The following is a 12,484-nucleotide window of genomic DNA, read 5'->3' as shown; positions in this document are numbered from 1 at the left end:
TAAGGGGTTCAAACATTTTCTATTGAAGCTGGCATATCCACGTGCCGTCATTTAGGTTTTTTTCTTAAAGATTCCGCGCAAGATAACCATAATTTAACAAATAAAAAATGACAAGTATCTACCTAATAAAGTAAAGTATTTAATAAGTGTATATTAAAACCGGCTACTTATGGATTCCCCGCTCGCTCCGCGGCCACGCCGCTAATTTGTGCCATTAGGCTGAAATATCGTTTAATTATTTATATTAATTTGTGCGTCTCTAAACATCCAACGTTTTAACCTAATTGTTCCATTATGTCTGCTCTCCGCTCAGAAGATGGCCGCCGCGCCGGAGTGGGAAATACATAAATTATTTATATTAAGTACCTACTTAGCCTTTTTTACTGAATTACAGTAAGGCAAAAAGGACCGAGACAAGTAAATCGAATTAAAAGTTAAAATATCCTTAGAAGAACAGCTGAGAGCTGAGATAGTCGAAATAGCTAAGCAAATGTGAACCTAAATAGACAGTGACAGGGCTCGTAGAAAAAGAAACAAAAGGTGATAGAGAATATTTTAGTGAAAAATACTTCCGACGAACTACTACTATCGACGAACGAAAGATTAAAGTTAGTTTTCGGGTTTTAATGTAACTTATTGATACCGATATGTTTTTATGACTCAGTAACTATGTTAGCATTATCAATTCTATTGAAAACAATGTCAACTCTAATATAATATTTGTCGTAAATTACAGTGTTGTGCAATCCTGGCGTTGACCTAATACAGGTATAAATTTATTAAAGCTATATCTAAATAGTCAAACGGATTTTTAAAATGGCGCTAGGGTGTAATCACCAAAGATGCTGAAGCGTGTTGCCAAATATGATAGAGTCATTTTGTATGCAATAGATTTCAGACATATTTGTTGTGATTTGTTATTATTGTGTGGGTAGTAAATGGTTCACATGATACATACCCCCATTAATCGAGTCAGGAGCTCAGCAGCGATCACGCAGCAAGCTGCCCCGGCGCATCGATAAACAAGGACCGCCGCGACCTCTATAATTCTTATTGTTCCCGAAGGCTGATTTATGCGGCGAACGGAATTAGGCACAATATCTGCCTCCCTGGCTGCGATAGAGACGCTCGCCTCTATATTATTGTGTGGGTCAGACTTCGATTGACTATATGATTCTGTTTTTGTTGGTTACTCATTTTTCATTTGTGGCGAGCGACTTCCTTATCCACTATATCAAATCTACAATAACTCGAAACGATCCAACGATTATGGTACATGTTACACAATTTCTTCCTCGCTGTCATCATTGGGCTATAGTAAAAGTTGTTTTGAATCAAATGCCCTCATTGAAAAGGCAACTGTTTTAATATGGTTCTGTATACATATACAATGAATTCTAGATTAAGACAGTATTCAAAAATTTGTACTGGAAAATGAGCATAACATAATAAAATTTTTATTTAAACAAGCTAAAATTATTTTTCTAATATTATGCTTTGTAGTAATTTTACAGTTTACGTAATTAAGTAACTTTCAGTCTCGGAAGGAAGGTTGCTGGGAGTTACCAAAGAAGCCGTAATAAAAAACTTGATTCAAATTCAAATCAAGCGGCGCCGCAGGAGGAACTAATCCTCTTTCTTTGAAAATATAATTGAATTTTTCCAATTAAGGTATTAATGCCGGGAGAAAGCGAACTTAGGCGCAGCCTGAGAGTAAACAGCTTGTCAGGTTTTATACGATTTACGAAATTATCTAAATAATGAAGAGCTAGCATATTATAGTAGGTATGTATGAACTAAAGAAGCACTAAACAACTGTCACTTCATAGTAAATAGAGTGCTTTCAGTAATTTCAGTTGTGCACTTATGAAGATTTGTAAGTTGAAAATACAATACAGCACCTAACGCTGAATAATTTGACGGCTTTAGTCGCACCTAAACTGAAAATGCGATTCGGTTCATTAAAATTTGAAATCTAGTTCTTCCTATTACAAACTTTTTTGTTATTTTCATGCGGTAGGTACTATAAAAAAAATCCACAAATAATACATGTGGGTGCTGAAAATGGAAATTTCACTTTTGCATATTGTACTTACCTACTGGATGTGGCGGCACATGACTTGGCCTTTGTAATCCAGCTGTGCTCTAGTGAATTGTATCGCTTAATCAGCGTAATACAATTAGCGAGTCCAGCTCCGATTAATTAAGCTAATGAAGGGAATTCTGCCAATTTTATATCGATAATAATATTCAATTGTTTCGAGGAGTTTTTATGATACCGCGGTTTAGTAAAAACGAATTTAAGGTTTTTCTTTGAAGAGATCGTTTTATAATTAAATCAAATGGGAATGCAGGAAAAATATGTCGATGAAAAATAATAAGGTGGAGTTTCAGATTTTGTAAGTACGTTGTTTTTCAAATTATTTTTATTTAACTCATTTGTATTTTAAAAACTATTGTTACTTTGGTTTTCCTGCGAAAATATAATAAGTAGGTACTAAACTTTTTATCGGCCATTTTAGTTCGGAATACGATTCACCAAACACTCATTATACATAATAACAACATGTAGATCGGAATGAACAAATAATGGCTTACCTATTGTAACCCAATTTCACCAAAATGTTGCTAGAACTTATTTTCCTTTTACGAATGCTTTGATGATAATTCGAAACCTTTTTATCCATTTAATTCTATTATCAAGAATTAGGAATCCGGATAAGTGACCTCATATCAAATACCATTGTACGCTGTGTACAAAAGTCTCGGATGTAGCTAATCTGATTACTAGTAATCAGACGTACCTATACGTCTCTAGAGTGGAGGTGGATCGGATATTCGGCGAAGGAAGGCGGCGCAGGTCTTTGTCAATTACCTATGACTTGAGATGTGAAAACTATAAGCCTTTAGAACACGTGACACGTCCTGCCAACGCACAAGGTCGTTCGCTAGATGATCAAGAAAACTTTGTATTTTTTTAAATGAATTGTTCCAGTGAAACTTGCATAGTGTATTTATTTCTTCAAGACTATAATACAGCATAAACTTATATTTATACTTTCTAAGATTCCATCCATTAACAAGAAGGTACGACTTCAAAATTTTGTTCAGAAGCCATCATAATAAATCACAATTTAGTATTCTAAGAATAACAGTCGGATTTGTAAATTCAAAGCCCTTTTACTCGTAGATTTAATATTGTCAATCCTGTCCTCAAGTGACATCCAAGTTCAGATTGACAGCTAAAAATACCTTTCAGCTCTCAAAGGGTGCGCACTTCTGTTTGGGAATCACTTAATTTGGGCATTAAGGTCTAATTGGAGTTGAGTCGGCTTCGAATATTTGGAACAAACCCGATTATCCTGAAACTTTACGCCTGTTATCTCTTCGGGACCTAATTTTGAGGATTTGGAGTAATTGACCGATTTTTGTTAGAGCGGAGGTGTTGAGGCCGCGTTTGATTAGAGGGCGCGGCTGGCTGGCTCGCAGTGCGTTAAATTCCCGATTTCCCTAGGAATACGAATAATTTTGGCATTTACCACCTACTTTTTTCTATTTTTGTTTTGTTGATAAACAAAATTAAATTATAGTCTTTTTAAAAGATATATGTTCCAAAAGGGGCTTTTCTTTGCAGTTTCAAACAAGCTTTACTAATTTTACTGATAGTAAATATTGACTGAGTGTTTGGCCCTTTTCTTAGCGCTAGTTCATATTTCATGATGACAAGGCAACCTATGAAGTAAGACTTACAATCAGAGATTGGTTTGACTCAAAATTTTATGAAGCTTAATATAACTGGCGCTTAGTCGGCAAGAACTCAGTTCAAACTCACTCAGATCAGCTGAATCTGAGTTGTGATCTAATTCTGATTATTCCTCATATCGGCCTAAAATTTATAGCTCAGCATCCGCCCAAACATGGCAGCCATGTTGGCCGCTGCAACTAAACTAGTTACAGATTGACCAACTTCGAGATAATCGCGAGACAGTAACGCGCAAGATACGGCCAAGTTTAATGTTATGATGCGCCGGCGATAGGTAGTGATGTGGCGTTTCTGAAATCTATATTTCAGTACCGCATATAAGTAGGACACTCATGTCTGAATTGTTAATGCAATAATATTGCATGCGCGTTGGAAATTATTAGATAGCGGCACACTTTACTCAGAGTGAACAATACATAAATGTAGTACCTACTTAGTTATAATGTAAAAAATAATGGGTTATCAACATGAGTTACAGTAGCAAACACAATAAAAAATTAAACAAAAGTGCTTCAAGCTAACTAATTACACAAAAACGATAACCACGGCACGGAGCTAATAAAGCCTTTCTGAAATAGTACGAATCTGAAATTTTCCTTTCCTCTAATATAAACTCACAACTTTGCCACTTTATTAAAATTACAAATCTTGTTGTTTGCGAAAACGGTGCTAGATCACAATAATTCTTTGACAGTAAATATCAGATTCGGCACATCTCTACGCTTTACTGTAGGAAATTCAATCACGAACGGGTGCTTATGGTTAACTGGGGTACTGCGATCTATGAGTTTCAATTAGGAAAACTTGGCTCAACTTAGTACACACAGCGCGTTGTTTGTAGAGTCTCTGGTAAGGCCGTGGCTAAGTCAATTTTAACATCGCAATATCTATTCTCTAGGCGAGATAGAGGTGGAAATGGTCCCGTTACTGAAAATATTATTTACTTTTTTTATTGCCTATTCTCATTATTTTATCCGTTAACTTTCTTTATTCTTGGGTTAAACGTTATCTACTAAAACTGAGAATGTATGCACAACGATCTACCCTTAACTAAGCTTCACTTTTCCGTGCCAATCAGTGTAACCGGCTTTGAGGCATGGTTTATCCTAGCGACATTTTCAAAAATCTAATTTTCAATCCCACTACAACGTACCGAGTGCCCCGAGCAGCCGGCCGGTGATGCACGACCTTTCGCCTCGCCGGCTCCTAATTTTAAAGCGGCGGCCATTTTGTTTCGACCTCCAACATATTTCGAAAGGGCTAAAGTCCGGATTTCTGGGAAGGATTAAGTAGGTGAATATTAAACACATTCAAATTGATTAATGGTAGTTTGGATAAAATCATTTATGTTCAAACTTTAAGCTATTCCAATAAGTGCCGAATTAAAGTGAAAATATATTATAGGCACCGTTCACATTAGAATTTCAAAGTAATAAAGCATTATTAATAACTTTTACAAACTCATTTGTTTTGTTAATAATTTACGAATTGAGGTATTTAATTTTATTCGTAGTTAACATCACGGCCTAGAGGCCTTCCCCAGTCCAGTCTACTAAGGCACTTCAGCTATTCTAGGTATTTCATCGCTTCATCTTACTATCTACCTACATTAGGTAAGTATTTTATTTCCAGATACGCTTCATCTGGAGTATAGAGTTTTCAGTAACAATTTAACCATCATCATTTCTGCCACGCCTTTCGGTTGACTGCTAATAAAGGTCTTTTATAAAATATTTTGGTGCTTTGGTAAATAAATTTAGTCCTGAATATACCAAAAGAAATGAATTTGAATTTAAGAATTCCCTACAATATTGTGATGATTTTCGCAGCCTAACAAAGTTAAAATACATTCCTAAAGATATCAAAATAGGTACTCGAAAAATATTTATTTTATACGAAATGTAAATAACGTAGCTCTCGCAATCAAAATACAGATAAGCACGTGTAATAATGCTCTATGATGCTTCAAATATTTTGTTTGCTCGTTGGAAATAAGCCGGATTCATTACATTTATTCGTAACATGCTTTGATAATTTTGAATAGTTGAAATATACAGTTATTTTTAAGCCTTATTCAAAAATATTTTGATGTTTCCCTAAATACATACATCGAATAAGCTTATGTTGCTATTGTGTGAATTTATTGATCTGTTATTTCTGTATTAATTTATACGGTAGGTACTCAGTATGTTAACAATAATTTAAGGCAACGGCCAAATCAAATCGAGTGGTTTTGATGGCTGACAATTGAAAAAAAATCGAACGAATAAAATGGAATAATCTTTTCATTGGGACAAAATATAACAATTATACACAGAATTAGATAAGACAGTTTTCTTAATCGTCTTGAATGGGAACCTGTGACCCTTACACCGAGCCACTGCGCCTCCGCTCCCGCCCAGCTCACCTGTCAACTGCACGACAGCTAATTACTGGATGATAAGCAACTAATCGCAAACTAATTACATTTGCGTCATTCGGTTTGACGGGAGGTGAACGACAGCTGAAACCTATTTGAGCACTTGTACACTAGGCCCGCTCCCTGTCTTCACTCGGTTGTTAAACTTCGACATTTCTGTGGGTAATCTTCTAAGTTTTCATAAACTTTTCGATATCGTGCAAGCAGTTACTAAATATATTTTCATTAGCTTCTAAACTCCGTGACACCCTGAATGTTTTATTAGATGTTTTAAAGTTTGATAATGTCAACCTCGAATCTTGAACTCGTGAGACGTGAGTTCAATTTGTGAGCTTTAATTAACCAGGAGTAGACAGACGTTAGTGTTCCAACGCTAAATCTGAATAAAGCTTGTACAAATAACGGCTCATTTTCTTCGTTAATGAGGCTCGGGCCTGCTGAAGCGGCTCGTATGCTCGCCCCCGGTAGCTTGCTATCGGCCGGCGCACACGAGTGCGAGCACAAGCAGATGATTAGGAGTGTTCTCTGTTATCGAGCGGCCGCAGAGTTCGCAGTTAATTACGATATCGACACGACCCTCCATGTTCCGTGTGTGGATCATTTGCAGTAGGGCTAGCACGCCACAGTCATATTCATTACAATACTGCTTGAAAAGACGTACATTTTCTGGCTTCAAGGACCTTTCATGTTTCTTCTTCAACGACCTCCTAGGTATAGGGTGTATCAAGTAGATTATTTATTGACATCAATATAACAACATAGACAATAAAGTATCTAACAAAAAAAATAGAGCAATTCGAATAAGCCTGTTAATCTGGGTATTAACATAATAAATTAGGTAGGTACTTCAATTTACTTTATCGCCCGCAGCCCTACAGTATACAATCTGTTTCAATGCGGCGTTTGGAATGCTCTCATCTGGCGGTAACTAGAGTTTAACATAGCATATCTGTTACTGGGGTAATTGCGATGTTTGCGAGGACACCTGAAGCTATAATGTATTTCCTACTAATTGTAAGTACCCGATCAAGAGATCTACTTGTAAGTTAGGCGACACGCCCGAGCTTTGGCCGAGAGCTAAATGCAGGACGTGAGCTCGTGTCTGTGAGCACCTTGTATTTACGAGTATGCATATAGGCGCACGTGAGATCAGTATGCCTCTGATATAGATACAAGACTGATATTAATACATATTTTATATGATATATCTACGTCAGTAAACTCGTTAGTTATCTTAAAAGCATCAAAAGCGTACGAGTTAGGTTTTACAGTTTCATGATTATTGAAATGTCTCTGATTGGGGCGATGCCAACCTGGTCCAATTTAACGCGTCAAAAACACAGGCGTGTCTGTTCTCCGCAAAACAAAATCCATTTCTTATGGCTCCAAAATTCCGAGGTGTGCCTATCAAAATCACCGAGCGACTGCAACTCTTGTCCAGCAAGCTGAACTTTGGCGAGTACATCGAATCCATAGCGAAAACTGCTGCCAAAAAACTTGGTATCCTCTCGAGGGCAAGGCAGTACTTCTCCAAGAAGCAAAGGCTGCAGCTTTATAAAGCACAGATCCGACCTTGCATGGAATACTGCTGCCACCTCTGGGACGGCTCTGCCAAGAAACATTTGGCTGCTTTGGATTCGGTGGAAAGGCGTGCCAGAAGACTTATCGACAGCCCCACCCTTGTAGAAGCGGCGCTCCAGGAACTTGACCATCGCCGTAAGGTAGCATCCCTATCGGTTTTCTACAGGCTACACTTCGGAGAATGTGCGAAAGAATTACATGAATTAATTCCACCAGCCCCCTTCCATCATCGGGGAACCAGACGCAGGTTAGCGTACCATCACTATATTGTTGACATTCCACCAGCTCGCACTAAGCGTTTCGATGACTCTTTTATAATGCGAACTGCTAGGGACTGGAATTCGTTGCCTGCTGCTGTCTTTCCCGAAAACTATAACCCGGGCCTCTTCAAGGCGAGAGTGAATAAGCACTTACAGGGCAGATATGTACCATCCTAGACTGCATCTCACTTAACATCAGGTGCGATTGTGGTCAAATACCTGCCTTGTTATGCATAAAAAAAAATATTATTGCCTCAAATGATGTCGACATCAGCCCTAGAGGCATAAATACGCTAATTTTAACGTTTTTAACGTACTTATGTACCAGCAAATGCTTTTGTCTGATAGGGCGTAACGGTAACCACTGGCCACGAGGGGCCACTGAAATTGGGAGGTAATCAAATGTGAAAAAACTATTTTAAATTAAAAATACTTGGTCTTAAGATCACAGTTTGGATTACAGTTCACAACCTCAGACATCTATTGTAATCTTCAAAACATAACGATTCGAATAAAACCAATAAGCCAACCATAAAACAATGTTAAATACCTTTTAACTACATTTTCGGAACAAAGTTAAACAAAAGGTGTTTTTATCAGGAAGTTGTCATATAATAGTAATAAAAGACTTCCTTATGTACTCAGCAGCAACCAATTTAATTGTAAAATTATAAACTCAAATACCTACCCGTTTAAGTACGTACCCACCTCAAATCCACATTTTGTAGCCATGTTTTATCAAAGCCATTATTGTTCTTTATTCTCGCCTAAAACAAAGGATTTGGTGGCTGTAATGAAACGTGTAGGGACGAGTACAGTCAGAACAAAACCTCTTTTGTATCTAAGTAAACAACTTATTTTTGTTATGAACTACGCGTAAGCCTATTAAGTTAACTTACTAAAAATGTTATGCTGTCTCAAGCTTCTGCTATGCAAGCCGCGTGAATGCGATGCGGTTTCTACAAGTTTTCCTAAATCTTTATGCATATAAAGCGCTTACGCTAAGAGGCTTTGCAGGCCCCGATAGGTCTGTTTAATATTAAGCTCTTTCATTGAAAAGTTATGTAAAAATTGGCGCCATTGTCACACGAAAAAATCGCAGACTTGGGTAATTGACACGTGAGCACGTAGTATCAGCGGGATAAATACTAACGGTCTTATTCATAATAAAATGCTAATATAGGTTTAAAACCTACATTAGCTAAAACGTTTGATAGGCTTAAAACACTCTTATAAACCTCTGATAAAAAACGTTATTCATAATCGTTTACAAACCTTTGATAGCTAAAACAGAGTTTAATATTTTCTTTCCACAGACTATACAAAAAGAATGAACGAAAACAGCTTTTTTGGTGATTTAACTTGGTGGACCATGTAAAATCATAGACAAATCGCAGAAAAAAAAAACAAAAAATTGGCAGCTGTGACGTTTTACTTACTGACATTGACATTTGGCACGAAAATTTAATAAAGTTTTCGGTTTTTTCGATCAACTCCCAAGTTTTATCAAACTTTTATAAAACTTGGGATTGTATGTTCTGGATTCTGTACCTCTTACCCTGTACTCTGCAATAAGCTCTTACGACGACCCGGCTAGTTACATCGGATACTAATTATGTCCATGACGAAGGAGAACAGACCGCCTANTGTGTGTGTGTGTGTGTGTGTGCGCGTGCGTGCGTGCGTGCGTGCGTGCGTGTATGTGTGTGTGTGTGTGTGAAAAAATCGCAGACATGGGTAATTGACACGTGAGCACGTAGTATCAGCGGGATAAATACTAAGGGTTCTCGTTCACCATCTCTGAGTAGCAATTTCACCATCTCTGAATAATACTAAAATCCCATCAAAAACAATACTTGTCAAAAAAACCAAGTCTCGCAACTCAGTTGTTCTACGGTAAAAAGTTGTGAGATCCATGTAATACCAAGTCCAGGCCAGGAAATCTTTAACGTTTTACATAAATTATTGACTTGGCCATCGCACTAAATAATTTAATTTACACGTGTTTTCATGCGATGGCCAAGTCAATATATTTATGTAAAACGTTAAAGATTTCCTGGCCTGGACTTGGTATTACATGGATCTCACAACTTTTTACCGTAGAACAACTGAGTTGCGAGACTTGGTTTTTTTGACAATTCTTCGCACTGATTTTTATGAGGCTCCATTGCGATTTTAACTGGGTAATGGAGCGGTTCATACCAGCGCACATTGAATTAAACCTGAAAAAGAAATGACAGGATTTTGAATTACAGGTAAAGGCAAAATTTTATATTGAAGGCAGAAATCAAAAGATGTACCAACGTTGTTTGTAAATCAGCCCAAGCCGCAACCTTCCGTTTATTCGTGTTAGTGTCTGTATTTTTATTTTCGATTGCATTTACTCTTTCTTTCACCAACTCTTTCAGCAAATACTGAAAAGCAAACACTAGGCGTCAAACATAAATAAAACCATGCTACAAAAATTAGTAGGCACTTTATCAGGCTAAAAATAAGTACTACCTTATCTTCCTCCAACCAGTTTTCTGATCGTTGCCTTTTAGGCGGTCTGTTCTCCTTCGTCATGGACATAATTAGTATCCGATGTAACTAGCCGGGTCGTCGTAAGAGCTTATTGCAGAGTACAGGGTAAGAGGTACAGAATCCAGAACATACAATCCCAAGTTTTATAAAAGTTTGATAAAACTTGGGAGTTGATCGAAAAAACCGAAAACTTTATTAAATTTTCGTGCCAAATGTCAATGTCAGTAAGTAAAACGTCACAGCTGCCAATTTTTTGTTTTTTTTTTTCTGCGATTTGTCTATGATTTTACATGGTCCACCAAGTTAAATCACCAAAAAAGCTGTTTTCGTTCATTCTTTTTGTATAGTCTGTGGAAAGAAAATATTAAACTCTGTTTTAGCTATCAAAGGTTTATAAACGATTATGAATAACGTTTTTTATCAGAGGTTTATAAGAGTGTTTTAAGCCTATCAAACGTTTTAGCTAATGTAGGTTTTAAACCTATATTAGCATTTTATTATGAATAAGACCGTAAGGGTTCTCGTTCACCATCTCTGAGTAGCAATCGCCCATCTCTGAATAATACTAAAATACTTCTTAATTTACTTGCTAAGTAGTGATAATCAGGAAGTAACTAATTGGAACTTCACTCGGAGATTGTGAAAGATTGTGTTAATTTGTATCAATCTTGGAAATTGCTTGATATTTCTGTTCGATAAATTAAATTATTTTAGGTAACTAACCCTTTTGTCTCCAACTGTACCGGTGAAGTGAAATGAAACATTTGTATTGTACAGGCGCGGACACAATCCGCAAACAAAAGGCCGTTAAAATTTTATAAATTTACCGCCCGACAGTCTCCGGTTTGTTCTGATGGAAATCCGTTGTTCGCGCGAATCGCTTTTGCTGCGCCGTGTGAGCGATTGTGGCGCAGGATTGGAAAACCGCTTTTGTCCCAGTTCAGTATCTAAACAATGATGAAAAACATGCCACCATCCGAAAATTACCAGCGATCACAGAAAAATGTAGAATCGTAATTAAACTGCTCCGGCATTCGCAGTTTTATTGAGAATTTCAGGAATCTCCTACATTACTACACTCATATTCCAATTTCCAAATAAATTTCAAATAAATGAATCGGTAAAAATTTCGCACATACGAAAGTGCGCTGTCTTTATATGAATACGATATATCACTCTTACGTCGTTCATATTATAACAGTTCTGGGAATCGAAGTCGTGGACGAGTGCTCAGTCGAACTGAAGGGGCCACTCGCGTCCGGGCCGCTGTTGGCTGACGATATTGGAATATTTATTATTACTCCACGTCGCGGAAACTGGTTTTTGATGTGAGAAATATATCACAGTGGATATCGATTTATCACTGTGCTCTTATTAACTCGTCTGTAGAATGAACATTACATGAAATTACATACAATTAAGTAGCAAAAACTGCTAGAAACTGCTTAAGACAAGTACAATTACCCGTACTATGTACATGACTGCTAGAGTAATAAGCTTTGCACAATGATTAATAACTAAAGTTGTTGTCTGTGATGAAATGAAGTAGTTAATATCATCCATTTAGGGCTCAGTGGGGCAAAGTTTCAGTATTAATAATACATCGCGAGGAAATCTAAAAGTTGGGCTCTGCTAAGGAGCGTCAGAGTTGTTTATTCGCTGCACCGCATGCGGCCGCGTATTTACGAAGTATTTATGTACTTTTATGATATGCACTAATGATAAATGGACCCTATTCCTACAAACAGGGTAAATGTAGCTCTTTGAGTGTGGTGTTTTTACACCTACTAAGTTTTGCTATGCAGTTTTATTCCAAAGATGCACAAAATGGGAAACTTCGTAGTTTTCTAACATTGCCATTGGACACCTGCTGAAATCTTTTGTAACCACACCTGGAAGAGGTTGAAATTTTTAATAAGAAATCAAATAAGCGATGAA

General features: G+C 37.1%; 1 protein-coding gene across 1 annotated transcript in view; it reads right to left on the bottom strand.

Moving 5' to 3' along the window:
• LOC114361746 (uncharacterized) overlaps positions 1-10,972 on the bottom strand; it is a 68,665-nt gene extending 57,693 nt beyond the window's left edge. Inside the window, exons 1-3 of the mRNA XM_028316893.1 lie at positions 10,526-10,972; positions 10,328-10,437; positions 10,146-10,245 (exon numbers count right to left, since the gene is read on the bottom strand). Of these exons, the coding sequence (XP_028172694.1) occupies positions 10,146-10,245; positions 10,328-10,437; positions 10,526-10,594 (279 nt within the window). The 5' untranslated portion in view covers positions 10,595-10,972. The remainder of the gene's footprint in view (positions 1-10,145; positions 10,246-10,327; positions 10,438-10,525) is intronic.
• Between the last annotated feature and the right edge of the window lie 1,512 nt (positions 10,973-12,484).

This window comes from Ostrinia furnacalis, unplaced genomic scaffold, assembly GCF_004193835.3.
Source record: "Ostrinia furnacalis isolate ACB-3 unplaced genomic scaffold, ASM419383v2 OfSCF5989, whole genome shotgun sequence".
Lineage (NCBI taxonomy): Eukaryota > Metazoa > Arthropoda > Insecta > Lepidoptera > Crambidae > Ostrinia > Ostrinia furnacalis.
Note: the sequence above shows the minus strand (reverse complement) of the source record. Positions and strands in the feature narration are given on the sequence as shown.